The 21,914-nt window shown below is 40.6% G+C and overlaps 1 protein-coding gene across 6 annotated transcripts in view; it reads right to left on the bottom strand.

Moving 5' to 3' along the window:
* The window catches only part of NTRK2 (neurotrophic receptor tyrosine kinase 2), a 364,220-nt gene that overhangs the window by 275,771 nt on the left and 66,535 nt on the right, over nucleotides 1-21,914 (bottom strand). For all 6 annotated transcript variants that reach the window (XM_025358953.1, XM_025358958.1, XM_025358954.1 and 3 more), the window contains 3 exons: nucleotides 14,487-14,522; nucleotides 11,356-11,456; nucleotides 5,990-6,089 (listed from right to left, as the gene is read on the bottom strand). In XM_025358953.1, coding sequence (XP_025214738.1) covers nucleotides 5,990-6,089; nucleotides 11,356-11,456; nucleotides 14,487-14,522 — 237 coding nt within the window. The remainder of the gene's footprint in view (nucleotides 1-5,989; nucleotides 6,090-11,355; nucleotides 11,457-14,486; nucleotides 14,523-21,914) is intronic.

The raw sequence follows: 21,914 nt of genomic DNA, 5'->3' as shown, positions 1-21,914 counted from the left end.
TTCTTCATGACAAAGATGCTTAAATTAATCACTAATCAAAGTATCTTTTAAACTCAAATAGCCAAAAGACTGATAATATTCAGTATAGATTAGAGTAATAAATGAAAGGGTACCCTCACATACTGTTAGTGGGAAACTAAATTGGAAAGGCATTTATGCAAGGTAATCTATCCACATTTAAACATATATATCTTTCCTTCTAGCAATACATTTCCAAGTATTTATCTTTATACAGAAGATATTGTTTGAAAAGTATTTGAAATAATTTTCGGAAAACTCGGTAGAAATGTAAATGTCCATTAAAAGAAGAAAAGTCAAATACATCATAATTCATTACATATTAATAGAGAAATCACTAAGTGCCAGAAACATTCCCAAGTGGTTTATATATATAAGCTTAGTTTGTCTTCGTAACAACCCTGTGGGTTAGGTGTTAGTATTGTCCCATTACAGATGGAAATATCAAGGCAAGAGAGGATGAGATACTTGCTCAAAGTCACATAGCTCATAAGAGGCAGAGCCGGGTTTCAGATCCAAGTAGCCTGGTATCAGACAACTGGGAAATACTATTAAATAGAATGTAGTAGATAGCTAGGTTCTGATAAAGAAAAATCCACAAGGCAAATTGTTACCCCCCCAAAAATGCAGAACAGATTGGTATTATAATTTCCTTATGGAATCAAAAATGAAGCCATATATTTGATTGTTTACATACTGTGTGCACCTTATACAGTTAAAGTTATTTCTAGGAGTGGAAATGGTCATGCAGAAGAAGGTGACGGGAACATCCATTTTTATGCTTATATATTTCTAAACTCCTTGAAATTTTGAAAAACAAGAATGCATTCAATTGTTAGCATTCTAATTTTTCGATGGTATTTTTCTTTAAAAAAAGAAGGAAGGAGGTGCATATGGAAAACAGTTTGTCCTTACAGATGTTTCTACAACTGTGTTTCTGGCTTTTGGTCACATTTTTTCCTCTTAAAAGTTGATCCAAATATCTGTTAAACTCAACCTCTTAAACTTCCCAGAATTGTTTTCAGCTCATATAAAAGACTTTAACCTTCAACCTCTTTAGCTTTGGCCCCACTATGTTTATGACTATTTTTAAATAGGCAGATTTTTGGTTGCTATTGAAAGACACTCAGAGATCATTTATAAGAGTGGAAAGTTGAACTGTGGGCTTTGAGTCTGGACTTAGGAAAACCCAGATCTGCATCCACAGGCAGAGTAGCTTTCCAGCCTTTACTAGTTGGAAACCTCCAACACTTAAGTAGCATAAATGAATGTGGATAGGGCAGTTTACATACAAGAATCAGAGGCTGCAGAGGAAATCTGTGCAGGCTATTAACACTGAATGAGAAGAAAGCTTCCTCTTCTAGGTTCTTCTACAGAGATTTCTTAGGATCATTTAGAGATTTCACTCTCGAGTGACAAAGCCTGCATTAGTACTTAGGAATTAGATATCATATGTGGACTTCCATCAGGAAATGTAAATAACACAAAACCGATAGCGGAAACTATCCTCCAGCGGGGTGATGAATGCCAAGCTCCCTCCTCCCTGCTGGCTCCCGTATATTTTTTGCAACCCTGTACACCATCAATGCCACAGACAGGGCTCCCAATGTGGAGCACCCTTTGAAGACTTGGCAGCCCTGGCGCTCCTCAATGCTTCCATTTTCCCTTCACATGCACTCCTACATCTTCAATGAAGACACAGAGCCAGGAAGTAAAGCGAGAGCTAAACACAAGACTTGGTTACAACACAAGGAGAGCATTCAAAGGCATGGTTGCCTATTCCTTTGGCAATGGAGCTGTTCTGGAAAATTCTTTCAGCCCTACTTTGGTGAAAACTAAAATTAAAACAAACCAGAGGCAGCCTTAGAAGAAGAGGGATAATATTATGCATTTTCATATAGGGATATTGATACCGACACCAATTTAGATAGATTTGGTATACATTTTACACATTCATATTAAACATATGTATGAATAATCCCTACATAGGTGGCCAACACTAACAAAGGGGCATTATTTGTGGCTTCTGCAATTACGGTAGCTACATATCAACCAAAAAAGCAATAGGACAGTGTAAAGGCACAGAAATTAACAAGGAAAAACTGACTGGGAGAAATCCTGCCCCTTGACATCTTTATGAAAACAGGGCCAGGAGCCTATTGGACACTAGCAGCAAGAAGCTTAAACTCTATCAAGCAAGAATAAAATATAAATTCTAAGTTTACAGCAAGATATAATCCCCAATCTGGCACTTTTGCCGACATCAGAACTGAAAAAATAACATATTCCAAAACCATACATTCAAAGGTAGGGAGGTAGAAATTGAAGACGTTTACATGCAGAATAAAAAGCCAAAGTGAATCCTCCAAACTTAAACAAGGACGATTGTTTAAAACAGTGTGTGAAAACCTACATACTCTAAGACAAAACTTGGATAAATTGATCTCTTGTCTATGGCCGTGACTCACATGGAATAAACTAAAAAAAAAAAAAAAAAAAAAAAAGAGGTGGGACTTTGTCTCTTTTAGAAACTTAGAAAAGTCTCAGGTTCTCTCTTTAGCCACTCACAGTTTAACCATCCTCCAAATACTAACTGTTTTCCAATTACCAAACTTAGGTAGATGGAGTTGAAAATCTTCTCTGATCATTCTGTCATTCATATGTATTGAGCACCAACTCTGGGCTAAGCACGCAGTAGATAAAGATGAACATCACAAATATGAAAGCTGTTGTCATGGTGCTCAAAGTCTGTGCTGCCTGTTCTGGAGTGGACCATCTAGCATTTGGTTTACAATGAATCCACAGAACAAGGAACAAAACCTGATGAAGCTTACAGACCTGCAGACCATCTTCAAAAACGACACCACAACTCACTGGCTGTATTTACAAATCCAAGTTTCACTCACTAGTTTGGAATTTAGAAATCGCCTCCCCATGGGAGAAACACCATAAATAATGTTTGCAGGTATAAGGGGTGGATCTCAGGTCAATCCATAAAGCTTGTGTTGCCCTGCATTCAGCCGTAGTGTGGTGACCTCAAGAGGTTTCTGGGGTTTGTTGCTCTGGGCCCTTCATATCAACAGCATTGAACTGTCGTTTATATTATCGAGGTTTCCATTACAGATTGAAACAGTCAAATACTCGAGATAAACCGTGCATTGCTAGGGATGGGCAAAAAGCTGTGAGTGCCTATGGGTGGACTGGCCACCTTCCTCCTGTTCCATCTGCCTCCAGCATAAGAGAATAAGGATGGGCTGAGACCCTCCCCAAAGATGCTTAGGGAGGGAGGAATAACATTCTGAATAGTTCATCTGCATAGCAGCCACAAGCCTCTTACATGGTGCCTAGTCCTGGCCAAGGCTACACACAGTTCACACTGTTCTTACTAAGAAACCACAACCAATATATTGCCTGGTTATTTTGGGAAGCATAATAATATTTTTACATAGTCTTCTCTTTTTTAAGACATATGTTTTTCAGTGGTAATCCCAGCTCTAATAGCATTTAAAATACACTGACTCACATTAATGTTTAAATACCACGTTTTACACGGTTTCATCTGTACTAAATGCACGAACCATAACTTAATTTCTAGATCCCCAAAGATTATCAACTCGACATATGACTTGCAAAACAGTAACCCTAGATCAGGCTCTTTTTGCTCACATCATGCCCCAGATAGACATGTAGCTTAAAATAGAACAGTAAGCTATTCAAAGAAAAAAAAAAAAGTATCGGAGACAAAATTTCTAAAAATGATTTTATTTGTGTGTAGGAATGAGGGAACAAAACATACAACATGTATAGTAGTTACTGCTGTAGGAAGCCATTTACTGGCTCTGTGGCAGGGTTAAGCACACTCTTTCTTATAATTCATTAAGGATGGCCTCAGGTTATACTCAGAAAACGTAGAAGCTTTAGTGGTAATCACCCCAAATTGTCTAAATGAAATACTGTTTCAGCCTTAGTGCTGGAGTCTCAATATGAAACATAATTTCCTTCTCTGAAAGAAAATGTCTACATTTTTTCTCCTCCATTGCCACATTATAAGGAATAGGTTGCCATTTACTGGTAATTCTGCCAGGTGTTTTCCTAAACCAAGGGTGGGAGGAAGCTCCTAAATTTTGCTCCATGGATTCCCATTCAGCTTTTGCTGAGATCCCAGAAGAACCTGGATATATCCTCTCTCCGAAAAGCTCATGGGATGAAATCTTTCAAACGAAACCCTTCAAGACCGGAAACTCTACTGTTAGGAGTTGGTAGCCTCCAGTGAAATCTACATTTAGAGACATCCAGTCCAAGTGCCTCTAAGGAAGGAAAGCACCTGATAAACACGAGAACCACCAAATGCCATGGTAGGGAGCGGCACGCACAGAGCAGCCGCCTAGCCTGGGCCTGGGTGCAGCTGAGACATGGAGATTCCAAAAGTTGTGCAAAAATGTGGGTAAGTTTGGTTTTCGATGTCTCTCGCAACACCTTGTCACACTCTGAAGGGGGCCTGGCAGTCCATGTTTACCATAGAGAACAGTGATTCTCTACACTGTTGTGTAGAGAACACAACAACCAGGGCAAGCAGGATCAGTATCCTCCAGAAACTGTTAGAAATGCCAGTTCTCAGGTGCACACTAGACCTGCTAAAGCAGAAACTCTGGGGATAGCCCAGGAATCTGTGTTTTCTCAAGTTCTACAGGAGTTTTTGGCACACAGTCAAGTTTGAGAACCACCCTACAGGATGAATTAAAATCACTGTGGGGTGGTCCCTCTCCCAAGCCTTATTTATAATTGGAGAATGAAAGATCTTTCCTCCCCTGAAGAAACATCAAGGATCAGCTGGCCAAGCAGGAACCAGGATGAGGTTTTTGGAGTTATTTTAAGCCCCAGTTTACCACCACTCCTCCCTGTTCATTTCTGGCTTAGAAATCTTCACAGGCACCAACAAAGGGAAAAGAGGAAACACCAGAAATAGATCTGCTCTATCCCAGATGTCAGTGTATGCTGGGCAACTTACTGCTACTGAAACATTCCCTTTCAAGTAAATAGCAATATTAGCAACACTACCCGTAATTCTAACAGACCATGCGGATAAAGAAAATCCACCTGACCTCCTCTCCAACGCAAATAAAACACCACTAAACCTTCTTCACAGCATTCCCATTTAGACACTTTTAAATAGTGTCTATCTATAGGAGACCACACAAAATACAACACTAGCATATTATCCAATACATACGTTTAACCTTCAGAGCAAATGGTTTTACATCATTGAAACTCAAACCATTAAATCACTGCTCCAAGGCATTTTTTTTTAATGTAACAAGAGATTTACACAAGTTTTCCCTGTAAAATTAATTTTCAATCCTCTAAAAACAACAAGTTATCTATTTTGGGCCAATTAGTGACTAATTTTTAATCCAGCCCTGATAATTTTTCTGCTTAAATTAAAAAAAAAATCTATGCATTCACGAAGCTTCCATGTACTGCCGATAGCTGCTCTTATTTTGCTTCATAACACTGTTGTTTAAATTTCAAAGAATGATGACCTGGAAAAGCAGGAGCAACACCAAAAGCATACCACTGAAGATTTGGAAATCAAATGTACAGCAGAATAGACCTTTCTGCACAAAATACACGTGTCCAGACTATCCTATCGCCACTGTGTCTCACCTGCCTTTCTGGAGCAAAAGAAACATCAAGTACTATTTCTTTGTCATATCTTTATTAGTCCCTTGATAATCAAGAACCCATTTCTGTCTTCTGGGACAACTGTTGCCTTGGAAAAGTGGGTAGTGCTGAGTAATCGACATTATTTTGTCCTGTCTTGATTTGTAGTATCAAAGTCTTGTTGCTATTTTTTCAGCCTTAAAACTTAATCATCATAAATCTAGCCGCTTCCTTCTTTAGTGGTAATTAGCATTAGTCATAAGCCAAAAATGATCCACATAAGAAGCTAAATAAACACAACCCTTCTTACCTTTCATGCCAAACTTGGAGTGTCTTGCCAACTTAAGCAGAAACAGCATTACCAAAAGGCAAAATCCCACCACAGACGCAATCACCACCACAGCATAGACCTAGAGAAAGGAAGGGAGGGTAGTTATAACCTTGCTAATTAGTTCCCTATAATCACATGGTGATGATGATCATGATGATGATAATGATACAGGCAGTTCATATTTATTGAATGCTTATCGCTTGTTCTTATAACAGCTTTATGTATACCAAATCACTTAATCTTTGACAACCCTAGAGTGAAGTATGTAAGATCTATTATTATGCCTACAGACATAAGTTAAAGCTTGTAAAAATGGCTATCCAATTGGCATTTTAAAAATATTACATCTCTCTCTCTCCATCCATCTAAAGAGGGAGGAGAGAGAGAATATGAAATATGAACGGCAAAATACTGGTGATTTTTCTGTGTGCGTGTGTGTGTGTGTGTGTGTGTGTGTGAGACGGAGTCTCACTTTGTTGCCCAGGTTGGAGTGCAGTAGCACAATCATGGCTCACTGCAGCCTTGACCTCCTGGACTCAAGCTATCTAATGAAGAAGTGCAAGCTTGGGTAAGTGAAGCATCTGTTCTAGCTGTCATGACTGGTAAAAGCAAGGTGTCCTGTGAACGCAGGGATCCAGGACTCCTAAATCCCAGTTAAGGACTGTCCAAAGCAGGGAAGAGACTGTACTGTGGTACTGCTGCGTGTACTGCTGCATGGTTGGGGGCCTTTCAGGCCAAGTCATCTAACCTCCCCCATCCAAATTTTCTTATTTATGAAATGGAGTTTGACTTGGTTTATTTAGGTATTCTCCATTTATCTGTAGAAGTCTGCAATTTAATAATAAAGTAAAGAAACTTATAGCTAAAATATGAAGATCTCTTTCCCATGAAAACATTAGTTAGAAATAAAGATTTTAAAAAAAAACACCCAAAGTCATGAGGTCAGCTTGAGTGAAATGGTTAAGTTTATCCATAATTAACTTTGTAAGAGTTGCTACCATTCTGTTCATATATTGGTTGCAGAGACAGAGTTAAGTCTGTACTGGCCCAGTGCAGTGGCTCACGCCTGTAATCCCAGGACTTAGTCCGAGGCAGGCAGATCACCTGAGGTTAGGAGTTCAAGACTAGCCTGACCAACATGGAGAAACCCCGTCTCTACTAAAAATACAAAATTAGCTGGGTGTGGTGGCGCATGCCTGTAATCCCAGCTACTCGGGAGGCTGAGGCAGGAGAATCACTTGAACCTGGGAGGTGGAGGTTGTGGTGAGCCGAGATCGTGCCATTGCACTCCAGCCTAAGCAACAAGAGCGAAACTCCGTCTCAAAAAAAAAAAAAAAGAAAGAAAAAAAAGTCCTACTCAAACATTTGCAGAAGCGTTTTTGGGGGGATCTACTCACTGTTATAGTACCAGAGAAGAGAATGATCACATCTTTGCTCCACACCGGCCAAGTGCTTTGCATGTCCTCTTTTTGTGCTCTGTGACTTACTTAATGCTCTTCCCATCTGACATCCAAGATGGTGTCATATAGCTAACTAATGTTTTCATGGGAAAGAGATCTTCATATTTTAGCTATAAGTTTCTTTACTTTATTATTAAATTGCAGACTTCTACAGATAAATGGAGAATACCTAAATAAACCAAGTCAAACTTCATTTCATAAATAAGAAAATTAGGATGGGGGAGGTTAGATGACTTGGCCTGAAAGGCCCCCAACCATGCAGCAGTACACGCAGCAGTACCACAGTACAGTCTCTTCCCTGCTTTGGACAGTCCTTAACTGGGATTTAGGAGTCCTGGATCCCTGCGTTCACAGGACACCTTGCTTTTACCAGTCATGACAGCTAGAACAGATGCTTCACTTACCCAAGCTTGCACTTCTTCATTAGATAGCAACGCCTGCCCTGGCTTTTCTACCTATTTATAGAATGTGTAAGTCAACCTAGAAAATGGGAAGTGGGCTCTACTGCTGAAAAGCACTAAGGATCTGCAAACAAATACTTAAAGCTACTGAAGCCATTCTCAATTTAAATCCTTTCGTAAACAAGGATGCCTGTGACAATGAAAAGAATAACTTACTCAAAATCAGATTGTTTGAGAAATACAGAGTTTTGTGTGCCTTGCATGTGTTGAGGTGGTTTTTACACAGGAGATGAACATGGGTGAGTTTGTTTGGTCGGTTGTTTGGTTGGTTGGTTGGTTGGTTGACTGCTTGATGGTTCGGTTTTCATCTGAGGATATTTCTTAGGATAGAACAAGGGAGATCTGCCCTCCCCTGCAAATCCAACAAAATGCCGCAAGAGCACTTGTTGGACCAGAAACATTTTTAACTTTTGTATCTGCTTCTTGGCTCTGAAACTCTTCTAATCTAATGATCCTTCCTGTGATCAAGAACTCTTCATATATAAAATATCTGAACCACACATAATTGTAACATTTTCTTTAAATTCTACAAAACACAATATTGCGCCTCTCATACAGATTTTAGGAGCCTCCCACAAAGTCATAATAAACAAGCTTACTGATCTTGCCTTCCAGCAACTATACTATAGATGGAGATATGCCAATCAGGTGCCTAGATTTATCATCTGTATTAAAAAAAAAAAAAAAACAGAAGGCTGGGAGCAGTGGCTCATGCCTGTAATCCCAGGTGGCTCACACCTGTAATCCCGGCACTTTGGGAGGCCAAGGTGGGCAGATCACAGTTCAGGAGATTGAAACCATCCTGGCTAACATGGTGAAAACACGTCTCTACTAAAAAAAATACAAAAAAATAGCCAGACATGCTAGCAGGCACCTGTAGTCCCAGCTACTCAGGAGGCTAAGGCAGGAGAATGGCGTGAACCCTGGAGGCAGAGCTTGCAGTGAGCCGAGATCGCGCCACTGCACTCCAGCCTGGGCGACACAGCGAGACTCTGTCTCCAAAAAAAAAAAAAAAAAAAAACAACCTGGAAAACTAAGGTCGACATATAATTTTCTGTCATTGGGCTTAATACATGCTACTTGGATTTCTTACATACACAACTTTCTTACACCAAGAAATATTAAGTGGATTGGTATGATAATTAAAAACTAAAATGATTGCATAAGGCAGGAAGCAGATACCATCCCCCAGTTGACTTACTATGGTATTTGTTCTTGCTATTTCAATGTAATGCATATAGTCATCTATGGAAGCGTGCGTGTTTGTGTGTATAGGTGTGTGCATGTGCATGTATGCATACCTCTGTACTAGATACGCATAAAGTTGCAGTTGCACTGCATCTGTTTATGCACCTCCCATTTCCACTCTCGTGGCCTTGCTTCAAGTACATATCAAATGTCTTTATTGCTCTATCGTACCCCTAATGGATCACCCCACTTGCAATCCCTCTGTCCTATACTGTTCACTGCAAGTCTAGCCAGTCTACAAAATGTACTGGGTGCCCACTAGGTTTCAGCTAGTATTCTGAGGGCTTAAGGAGACAGCTGTGAAAAACACTGACCAGGTTGCCCCTACTAAGAGTCTTACTAAAGAATCTAGAGAATGGAAAAATACATTAAACAAACAAATAAATGGGGTCATTCCAGGCAATGATAACTGCTCGGAAGAAAATGGAAGGGGGCAATGTCTGCCTGCTAGCCACCTAGCCGAAGCCACACGATGGCCATCAGAAAGCAAATGCCTGGGACGGGGAGTCACAAATAGGAAGAGCAGGACTGGAGCACTGGAGAGAGCATGAAAAAGACAAGTGGCAAGCAGTGAGAAGAGTGTGGGAGATGAAGCCAGAGAGCTCGGGAAGGGTGAGGTCACCCAGGGCTCATAAGCCACCATGAAGAGTGTGGCTGTCATATGAAAAGTTTTATTGCAATTGCAGTGAGAGGGCTCTGAGAATTATAACAAAAAATAGAAGTGATCTGATCTGCGCTTTACAAAGATCACTCAGGCTGCTGTGTGGGAAAAGACCAGAAAACCCAAGGGTGGGAGAGGGAGATATGTTAGGAGGCTGCGTGGTCATGCAGGAAAGAACAACTGAGGCAAACTTTCTTTGTAAAGGGCCTGAAGTAAATATTTTCCACTTTGCAGGCCATACGGTCTCTGCTGCCACTACTCCACCCCCATCGGAGCATGAGAGCAGCCACAGACAGTACGTAAATGAACACGAGGGACTGTGTTCCAGTAACATTCTGTTCACGGACAATAAAATCTGAACTTCACAAAACTTTCATGTGTTATGAAATATCATTCTTTTTTGTTGTTTTAAACCATGTAGAAGGTAGAAACCATTCTTAGCCTGCAAACCATACAAAAACAGGTGGTGAGCTGGACTTGGCCCATGGGTCATCGTTTGTCAGTCCCTGGGTTAGCCTGTGACCGTGGCAGTGGAGGTGAAGAGATATGGAAAGACTTGGAATTTATAAGGAGGCAGAGCTCACCGGAAGCGCTGTGTGCATATGACAGTGAGGAAAAGAAACAACTGGAGAAAGCTGTTGGGTTTGGACCAGAGCAACTGACCATAGACCCCTGGGATCATGCAACTTCCCTCTTCAATGGCTCTTCACTGCTCCATAAATCTACACACCTGAGACTCTGTGTCAAGACCTACAACCTGGCCACAATCTATATCTCCAACCCTGCTGTCCTGCACACGCCTTACCCTCCAATCAAGCACCTTCACAATGTTTCTCCACCTACAAGCTCCTGTTCACATGCCCTCAATGCCCTTCCCTTCCATTCCTGTATGTCAAAATCCCAACCCTCCTGCACAGGCCATGCAAAAAGTCACTTGCCCCACAAAGGCTCCTCTGAGTGTCCCAGCTCAGGAACAAAGGAACAAAACATCTGCTTCTCCACTTCTATCTCTTGTACTGCATTGCTCTGCTTCTGTTTGTATTTGAGGTGCTAATATTCACCTCTAGGGTCTCTGATGAATTCTAAATGGCTAATCTTAATTTTGTTCATACTATTATATCCCCGCCACTGCCAGTCCCTTTCAGAAGCTACTGGATTCCTTACATCTAGTGAGCAGTCAAAATTATATTAATAATTTAAGGAGACGGGTATGAAGGTGTAGTCCATGAATGATAAAGCGGGGTTCTTGCTCTTCTAGTGATACCCTTCTAAAGCACAGATAATTGAAATAGGAACCACTAACAACTAAAAGTGGTGCACAAAAGCAGCAAATAAGTCAAAGGCCGTATAACACCTTTATCACTTTTTTTAAGCCTTTTTATTAATTCCTCCAACCTTTAACACCCTATTTACATCTGAACAATCAAAATGTCTTATTGAAGTAGCTACATTCCTCTAACATGGAGGCATCCAAAACGCTCAGAACCAATTCAGACACCTATTTATTCCACTCACCGAGAGATGTTCCCGACCGGTTTTATCAGTGACGTCTGTGGAAGGGATTTCATTACTTCTGTTTGTGGTGTCCCCGATGTCATTTGCTGCAGTTCCATAATCTTAAGAGGGAAAAGGGGGAAAGAAAAAGAACATGAAGTTATCATTAAGCTGCCAACAAACACAAGGCCACAGTAAGAGCCAGAACGAAGCAAGACAAATCACAAAGATTCCAAACCCCCGACAGCCTGGCTGTGGAGGGACGTGACCAGGCTGCTGAGTTCAATCCATGGCAGTGCTGAGACTGCACAATGCCCACATTTTATGCAGTCCAGACCTTTACATCATTGTCTTGTTGGTCAGCCCTAAACCTGGTTCAGGGATTTTTCTTTGCACATAAGCATATAGCCTTTTATGGATGGCATATTTAAAACAAGTACGATCATCTATGTGTCATAGATTTATAGACCTGGAAAGGTCTTTGGAGACAGAGCATAACTGCCAGTTTTACCACTGAAGAATGTCAGTGGAGGAAAGTTATATGACTAGGTGAAGGCAAGAAGATGGCAGAGCTCACATGTGACCCCAGACTTGAAATGAGCAACAGTGATTTCCAGGGCAGGTGCAACTTATTTGCACAAAGGGCAGAGACGTAAGAGGAGATGTGGAACAAGCATCAGTATGAAACTTGGGTCCACACGTAAACTTTTTTGAACAGTTCTGAATTGCCAATATTTCAGTTTCAGAATGATTAAAAGGTAGACCCGCACAATACTTAGAATTGTGAACTCTCTGTTCTCATTTCACCAAGTCGCAAATGCAGTTGCTGCCTTCTGGATCGATTTTAGTCTACATGGGTCAGGACAGAAATAATGGCTGTTTTTCAGGGGTTGTCAAAGTTTTTATTAGCAATATCACATACAAAAGGTCTCAGGAAACTCTTGGCAAACTCATTGCAAACAATGAGGTTTATAATGTTTGTATTTTAATTCTAAATAGGTACACTGCCTTCAATTTCCATCCTGAAGAGGCCACCTGTTAATGCAGCCCAGCTAAACTTCTCCAGGTAGAATCATCATGCTGGCCTCGGGGCAACCAATTTAAATTGTATTTTTATTAGCAAAGTGTTCCTTTGTGAATAAAAAATAACAGAAAAAAAATCCATTTTCTATGTGTTTGCTGTTTCATTCTTAACGCCAAAACCACATTCTCACCATTTTCCTTTTGAATATCTTAAAGTTTACTAATTTTGAACACTAATGGATATCCTTTATTTGGTTAGTTTTCCCTCTTCATGTTATAACCAACTACATCTACAAAATTTAAATCATTCAAATGTCTATAGTTTAATATCATGACATTTTGGCCCAAAGATCCAAAGTGGGATCTGAGGCTAACAGGAAGATGACATTTTTAAAGTCTCAAATTAACTAGGAAAGGGTCAAAAATGTAATTTTAAGATGTAAAACCACAATACAAAGGTATTTCTCTGTGAAACAATTTGAGAGATTCTTCCTTTAAACTGTATCAAGACAAATACAAACAAAACAACACACAAATCATAAGCAAAAAATCAACCAAACCACAGCTTGGAAGAAATATGTCTTAACATGCACAAGCAGGTAAAGACAATATTATTCTCCAAGTTAAAATTAGCTCAGGTTAAATACACACGCATATAATAAACATACAGACAGGCTCATTTTATAGAAAAAATAAAATATCAATCTATATATAAATATAAAATTAAAGAACAGAGTATTTTACAGAAAAATATATAAATATAATGTTTTAATCAATCTTTTAATCATTCCTAAATTTCAAGCCAAATCTTGAAATGTAGCCTTCCACTTCCCCAAACAGTGGCTTCCTGGCTTGGAAATCTGTTAAATATGGGTTTTCACACCAAGGAAAACATCCTTGGCATTTGATCAAAACAGCAAAGGAGAGATGCGATATTCCATCAAAAGCTAATATAGGCCCAGTGTAGTGGCTCACGCTGGCAATCTCAGCACTTTGGGAGGCTCGGGTGGGTGAATAATCTGAGGTCAGGAGTTCGAGACCAGCCTGGCCAACATGGTAAAACCCAGTCTTAACTAAAAATATAAGAATTAGCCGAGTGTGGTGGCATGTGCTTGTAATCCCAGCTACTCAGGAGGCTGAGGCAGGAGAATCACTTGAACTCGGGAGGTAGAGGTTGCAGTGAGCAGAGATTGTGCCACTGGACTCCAGCCTGGGCAATAAAGTGAGACTCCATCTCAAAAAAAAAAAAAAAAAAAAAAAAAAAAAAAGGTAGTATAGGGGACTTTGGTTTCTTTCCTTCCACATTCCTGAGAGAATCCCATTTTTTTTTCAAGGGGTTAGGCCTATTCACCTTTGGGGAAGCTGACTTAATGTCTGGAGGTGAATTTAGTCACTGAAGGGATAATCCATCCCTCTTACCAGTAATAAGGGCAAGAATGGACTATAATCCAATCAGGTCTTGAATTGGATACAAAGAGGGTTTGACTCTTGTCTCTTGGGAAGTTCTCTTTCCTCGAGGACGCCTTCAGGAGCGCTTCCCTGTCTCCCGTCCATGTGAAAGGCAGCAGCTCCCCCGCAACACTCTCTTGTAACCGTAAGGGGACCAGCCTTCAGTGAAGCTGGCATGGTGGGCAAAAGAGTGTAGCATGAAGGGAACTTGGGTCCCTGACGACGTGGTGGAGTTGCTGCTTTAACCAACCCTAAATCAAGCCCTACCTTTGAGGTTCCTGTCTGGGAGTCAAACACCTTCATTATACAAGAAACATCATTTTGAATTGGCTTTACTGTCATAGCCAGAAACTGATATACCTCCCTTTTCTTGGTAGCCATGGCTTTTAAACAGGTAATTAGTTCCCAATTAAGGAAATGTGATGTCTGTTACAGCCAACGGAATGGATTTACTACTTCCAAGAACAGGGTATGAGAGAGAAAGTGCTATTTACAGGCACTGTAAATGTCAAGGGAAAACGGCCATCAATATTGAATGATTTTTGAAATACTATTTTGGCCTATGTCATGCTTAAAGTGTGTATTTAACTGAGCTTAGAAGAGTCTTCTTTCAGTTGATTTATTTCATTACAGACAAACATTGTGAAAAAGAAATACAAAGTAGAAAACATGATAGCTACCTTCATAAATTACATCAGGATAATTTGGGTTTGCACCTAAAAGGCAAAACAGAGCAAAGATCTGTAAGTATGCATTTTGGAGTCAAAAAATTACTAACCTATGCCAACTAAAATAAGCTAAACATACATTGAGGTTTCGCAATTTAATAGACTGCTTTTACAGGACAGGTAAACAAAACTTGAAGTTCTTGAGTTGTCCCACGTTAACTCCGTTCCCCTCCCCAGTTCTCCCACTTTCATCCCTCCAAAAACGAAAAGAAATCACAAAAAAATCACAAATTGCTTTGAAAAAAGTTCAGCAATCAATGAATTATTACCATTTTTCTTTTTTTGGTACTGTTCCTATTATACGATCGACCATTTTCATTGCAGTTTTGGTATTTTTATTCCAGAGACAGATAATTTTCATACCACTTTTGTTATTCTCTGATGGTTTGAGGGTTACTGTCAAGTGCGTAGCAGGACCATTTGCGTTCAGGAGCATATTATTAACCACCCTGCATAATGTTATCTAAAGCACAATTTTATTCTCCACCTTATCTTCAGGGGAGTTTCTAAGGCTGAAGAAACCTTTTTTATGCCCTAACACAACAAAGAAAAATAAAATGTACTTCCTCTATTGAAATCATTGATGTATAAGAAGCTATAAAAAATGGTATGTCAGAGAGAAATGTAAAAGTTATCAATTTAATTTTGGGGGATGGCTCTAAAGTCACCAAGATGATCAGAATATTCTGCTTTAAGGTATTCCTATGAGACTTGCCAAAATATTTTTTTTTAACTCAGCATCAACAAGAACTGGTAACAAAAACATTTGCTACTTATTCTCCAATCAGAGCTAACTGGGTCTCTACATGAAAGTCTACTTGGAAATAAAATTAAATTTTGTTTTAACATTTAAGTGATTGCAAAATGAATTTCCAAAGCTATTTCCTATGCTTTTAGTCCTCACTTGCCATGTGAAACAGTAAAACTTGTAAACCATAAAGCTTACTCAGTTTTCATTTCACTTCTGAACCCTTAGCAGGAAAATGCCATTAAAGTAAAGTGAAATGAGCCAATTTTCTGTTCATGCATTCCCCAGCGAATAATCAAGGTTAGTCTAAATGAAGAACCAAATAAAAGTGGCCCCAGTGTTCAAATTAGAATGTTAACGCATTTCAACTAGAAAAATACCTATTTTAGCAGAGAAAAAAAATGAAATGAAATGAATGGCTGTGTACTTCCACCCAGGGACGCTGCATACTGCTATATGGTGTACGCTTTGCACAACTCTAGGAAGCGCCTTTCATATTATAGTCCATGTGAATAGCACCACTTGAAATTGTGCAGGGCACACCCTGTGCACCTGTGCAGTCACATGTGATGGGAAATTGTGCAGTGCACATCCTGTGCAGCCACATGTGATGGCACTGTATCAATGTATGCAAAGTCATTGATTCCAGTAAATTTCAATCATATATCGAAGAGTTGTATTATCCTAAACACCATTTCAAACTCATTTTGAGTTACCATATGTGAATATGTCTCGTCAGAGTTGCTTATAGCTGTTATAACACTCTGAGAAGAGTCTTGAAAGCTGTCCTGCAGTTTGAGGGCTAACTCAATGAATGAAGTGGCAGAAAGAAGTCCCAGTGGCTGCCCTCCTGATGTCACTTGCAGGGGACTCAGGTGTCCTCTGAAGTCCTCTCCCTTTACAAAAGCCCTAGACCAAATGGTGTCCCCCTCACCATGGGAATTTACTACCCCTGCTGCAGGAAAGATTTTACAAGCCGAAGAGAGCAAGTCAGTCTTCAAACTGCTCAGTAATCCATTATTTTAGAAGATTTCACTCATCCCTCTTCACAATGTGCCTTTCAACACAATCTGAGATTTTCAACTTCAAATCCAGCCTTCCACATCATCATCACTATATATTTGTCTTGCAGGAAGGTGGAACCTCCTCTATTTCACAATTCACATTCTCTGATTCGGTTTAGAATTTTTAAATATTTGGATATAAGTATGTGGGTCTTCATTTGCAGTAGGGGGGCCAACCATCCCAGACTGCCAGGAATTAAGAGGATTCCTTACAAGTTTTAAAATGGAGACTCTCCCAGCCAAATTCTTTCCATCTGCCCAGGACTGAGGGCTTTTTCTGGTTGTGGGGCTTTCACTGCTTATCCTGGGAGGAGTTGGCCACTGATTCGTTTTCAGGCCCCTATGGACCCCCACACATGTGAGAGAAGGGCCTGTGGTCACCATCGCTTTTCCACCTACAGCTCCATGAGAAAGTGGAAAGCCTGACGATTCAGAGGCAGATTTATCTCAGCCACACATTTAAACGGCCTCAGAGACTATGAATGACATACAGGTTTAATCTGCCACGTTGCAGAACAGGAACCTCCAAACACAATATCCACACAAAGCCCCTAGGAAGATCCAAGAACATCACATCTATTCACTGTAACAAAAGTTAGGTATGGAAAAATGGAATTTGGGGTCCAATCGTAAATAAAGACATTAGCCCATAATCTAAAAAATAGGCCAGGGCAGAGTGCAGTGACTCACACCTGTAATCCCAACATTTTGGGAGGCCGAGGTAGGCAGATCACCTTAGCTCAGGAGTTCAAGACCAGCCCGGGCAACGTGGGAAAACCTCATCTCTACTAAAAACACAAAAATTAGCGAAGCATGGTGGCGCATGCCTGTAGTCCCAGCTATTCTGGAGGCTGAGGCATGAGAATCGCTTGAACCCAGGAGGCGGTGGTTGCAGTGAGCTGAGATCACACCACTGCACTCCAGCCTGGGCAACAAAGTGAGACTCTGACTCAAAAATAAATAAGTAATTTAGTTATTTTATTTAATTTAATAAAAAATAGGTCAGTGTCCATCCAGACTTATGACTCATATCAGTGCATGCCTTTCCTGCTAAGTTCACCAGCAAAACTGTTAGGCCACATCTAAACTTTGTGAAAAGCACTATTTTTTCCTAACTTCATCCTCCCAGATGTATGACAAGTACTGTCACTTTACTTTGATCCGTAATAGCCAAATTTAGTGTAAGATTATGAAACTCGCAAAAAGACAATGTGAGACGAACTATAACAGGGTTGCTTTTATTTCTCCCAAGCATACTGCACTACGTCTGACAAAAGTCTACTCACCACAACAAATGAACACCTTTCACTATCCAAAGGTTTAGTTAGACTGGCACATGAGAGGATGCACAGACCTAATGTTTATGAAAAGCGAGGGTCACATTACTCCAGCTGACCCCAGCTCATCAAGTATTTTGCTTCCAGCAACTTCCTAGTTTAGCAAACCTCCCATGATATTTACACTCCAACAGTAAGGTAATTATTACCATCATTTTAAATGCTGACAGAAAAAATATATCACTTTCTTTTTCGACTTCTAGCAATGGTCAGATGTTGAAAATGTCTTGCCTTTTTAAAGTCTAATTTCTAAAGGGTTCCTTCATTACATACTGTTGCACACTGTTATATGCTAAAGTTAGGAAGCCCTGTTGGAGAGATTCAGGACTAAAAGGTCACTGAGGAAAGACAAACACCAGCTATGAGAAAAAAAATCCAAGGAAAAGAGAATTAATGAAAGACAAAGAAGCTGTATCTGACTTGAGCCGTGGCCTGAAAGTGGGGTTGTGAAAGGGTTATGATTCCTTGAGTGCTGTCCTAGTAGTGCTCATCAAATCGGAAATCTCAGATTTAGGTAGCAAGAGGTAGCATCAAGCCTTAAAGCTTCAGGTTGGGAGATGGTGGAATAACATATTGAAATCCAGGAACTCTATTCAACCCACTGGAGTTCCAAATAAGCAGCAGACTGTCTGATCCCCACAGCTCACTGGGGTGTAAAAGGTGCAACTCCTCCCCTGCTGAAAGAGGTTGAAGGCCAAGTACCAATGTCTGCACATCTGATGGTCAAATCCTGTTTTCTGAAGAATGCGTCGAGCATCCTAAGGTGCCATATTCACCTTTACTTTGTTCTTGACCTAAGGAATGCTGTCAAGAATTACCGGAAGGGAGTAGCCAGTCCATGGTGCAGCCTAAAGTGCCCCAAGTGGGACCACTGAAGGTGGAAAGAGATGGATGGAAGGAAGGCTGAAAAACTGCCTATTGGATACCATGCTCACTCCCTGGGTAACAGGTTCAGTCACATCCCCATCCTCAGCATCACATAATAGACCCACGTAACAAACCTGCACATGCACCCCCTGATTCTAAAATACAAGTTGAAAAAAACAATAAAAGAACGATAGCGACTGTATCACAGCCACAGCCGCACTCCTGACAAAGCTTCCCAGGGAGCCAGTGAGGTCTGCGCCTCCAAGAGGCACATGAGCCCTGAGGGCATTTGGGCTTCCACACATCAAAGATGGAATCACTTTGTTCTTTCCCCAACAGCATCAAACCCAAGCACTGCACCATCCTCCTAATTCCATGCAAAATAACCTAAAATAGGGCCTTTTTATTTCCGTCTTCTAAACTCACTTATAGTCATGAATAATCTTATGACTTTATGTAAATCTTAATGAGAAAGAAAACATCTTTATGACATTTCAACTGTTAAGACTCTACAGTTAAAGGAAAAACACGTTTGTAGGATAAAAAAAATAAATTGTGGGAAGAGAGGTAGCCTGACAGTAGGGTTCATTTTCCACTCCGCTAACAAGATAAAAAATAATGGGCAGGCCAGGAAGACACATCTGTTTCCTTCCTTTAAACTTGTAGTCTCCCTCTCATGCTCTACCAAAAAAAGAGAGAGAGAGAAAAGAAAAGACTTTTCTATCCATTCTATTTGCAGACTCTATTTAATGTGATCATGTGATCCTGAAAAAAAATATTTCAAAGCATTCCATATGATAAGGCAATTACAAAAGATTTGTTCTATTCAGGTAAACTGTCCTTGCTTTGCCGACAGTGTTTTCTCACTCATAGGGAGATCAGCCTTTTGATTTTCAGGTTCTTCTCCTCTTCTCTTTCAGAAAGGCAGGCTGAACTCAGCACCTGAAATCGGCATTGCAATATGTGGGTTTCCTTTCTGGCTGAACCACTCATTTGCTATACAGCACTGGGAGTCTCCACTTTTTCTGTAACAATGGAGCCTTCTATAAGACAGGAGAGGATAATAGCATTGGCTCTGGCAATTCCTCAGGAGCTTTGGGAAGCGTAATTAACTAACATTAGTACTCCTGAGGCATAAGGAGCTATTTAAGTATAAATCTTAATTATTATCATTCTGAATCTATGGCCAAATCGTTCTCTTCTCAGTTATTTAAGGCAGAAAAGCAGACATAACTTTCTCTCCTTCACCTCCAGGACAAGAAACAGGTCCTGACAAAAGACCGAAGGAACAAACAGTAAAAAGCCAAGAGAGCTTTATTTAATGCATAACATTTGGAGAAATTTCCTCTCCCCTCGTTCTTTAGACTAAGTACACCAAATCTAAATCCACCAGTGTGGGGCATTCTAAGTGCCGCAGAGAGCTCTAGTTCATCCAGACGTCATGAATCTTTCGATAAAACAGCGCGGAAGGAGAAGCTGTGGGAAAAGCTCTTCCAATATTTATAGTTTGTTCCTGACGCGCATCTCGCATAGGAGACAGGAGCTCCCGAATTAGGAAGCGCAAGTCACTGACTCCCACTGCTTGTGTGAATGGGCATTCTTGAGCTGTGACATTCTTCCTGAATGAGTGGGCCACAGAGACACTCTTTATGCGCTGCCTAAAGAATGGTAAGCTTTAACACGAGGGTATTTTATCATCTGGTGCTCTGGTTAGGTTTGTTCCAAGCCAAAGGGTTAAATCACTTGGGTAATGATTCTGAACAGAATCTACTTTGCATCAACATGATGTTCACATTTATGGGACTAACTGGCCTTCAAAATTCTTGCTACTTGGACTATCTGATCAGAAATGCTAACAAAGGCTCCAGGTTTCTTCCTCACAACAAATCATAAGTGATCTCTCTGCCATGAATTTCTGCCTCAAATTCTACTTAAAAAGAACCCTTCATCACTTCTAATCTCCACTCACTCTCCATGTACACTTTCTGGTTCATGAAGGGATTTTTATATGTAGGATTGAATTTCAATGACTGACATATAGTGGATCAATTTCATCTTAGACAAGTCTTTCTTTTTGGCTGGTAAGCTAAATAGGATATATGAGAACTTTTGAAGAATCCTCAGATAACCCCACCCTGTGTGTGTCTACGTGCCTGCAACTACTGTCTCTACTTTTTAATTCATTCTCCCTAGCCTTCTTCTTTTTTTTTTTTTTTTTTTTTGAAACAGAGTCTGGCTCTGTCGCCCAGGCTGGAGTGCAATGGCGCGATCTCGGCTCACTGCAAGCTCCGCCTCCCGGGTTCATGTCATTCTCCTGCCTCAGTCTCCCGAGTAGCTAGGACTACAGTTGCCTGCCACTACGCCCGGCTAATTTTTTTGTATTTTTAGTAGAGACAGGGTTTCACCATGTTAGCCAGGATGGTCTCAATCTCCTGACCTCATGATCTGCCCGTCTTGGCCTCCCAAAGTGCTGGGATTACCACACCCAGCCTCTCCCTAGCCTTCTTAAGCCACATATTGAATTCATCCGACTTTATGCCAAAACCAATTAGAGGGCATCTCTGTGCACCATTTATTCTATATTTGTATTGTTATTACTATTTGGTATCCTCAGGGAAAGTCAGTGAGGTCATCCTGACGGATGCCTGACCAGTTCTTCCAGTGGCCCCTCTGGCTTCTGTAGGGCATCCTCACTATGCAAAATACGATTCATGGACCAGCAGTACTGGCATCATCGGGGGGCTTGTTAGAAATACATTATTTAGGCCCATTTTCAAATCCATTGAATCATAATCTTCATGTTAACAGGGTCCCCAGGAGTCTGGTATGTGCATTAAAGTTCGAGAAGCCCTGATTTACAACTCACTGAGAAGTTTTACCAGAGTCAAAAGGTCTCAGTGAGCATGAAGGATGATAATTTTCATTTTTATTTCTTTGTGTTTTTTGTAGACACGGGGTCTCACTTTGTTGCCCAGACTGGCCTGGAACTCCCTGCCTCAGAGGATCCTCATGCCTCAGTGTCCCAAAATGCTGGGATTGCAAGTGTGAGTCACTGCACCCAGCAAAAAATGAGAATTTTTTCAATGAAACACAAAGTAATAGCTAGGTACCCAAATATTGGAGTCAGGGTATCTTTGACCATAGCCACAAAAAAGGAGAAAGGACAGGAGATTGGTTTTGTCCCCAATGGCACATTTCTGGGCCACTTTCCAAACGAAAAGGAGACGGGGGAAAAGAGCTTAGACAGCAGAAAGATCTAAGACTGACCACCCTCTGAAAGGTGAGTCAAATTTTTGACTTAATTTTCTCCTCAAAGGGTTGTATTAGCTTGTTTGCATGCTGCTGATAAAGACATACCCAGGAC

This window comes from Theropithecus gelada, chromosome 15 (genome assembly GCF_003255815.1).
Source record: "Theropithecus gelada isolate Dixy chromosome 15, Tgel_1.0, whole genome shotgun sequence".
Classification (NCBI taxonomy): Eukaryota; Metazoa; Chordata; class Mammalia; order Primates; family Cercopithecidae; genus Theropithecus; species Theropithecus gelada.
The sequence above is the reverse complement of the archived record's forward strand: the minus strand, read 5'-3'. Positions and strand labels throughout refer to the sequence as shown.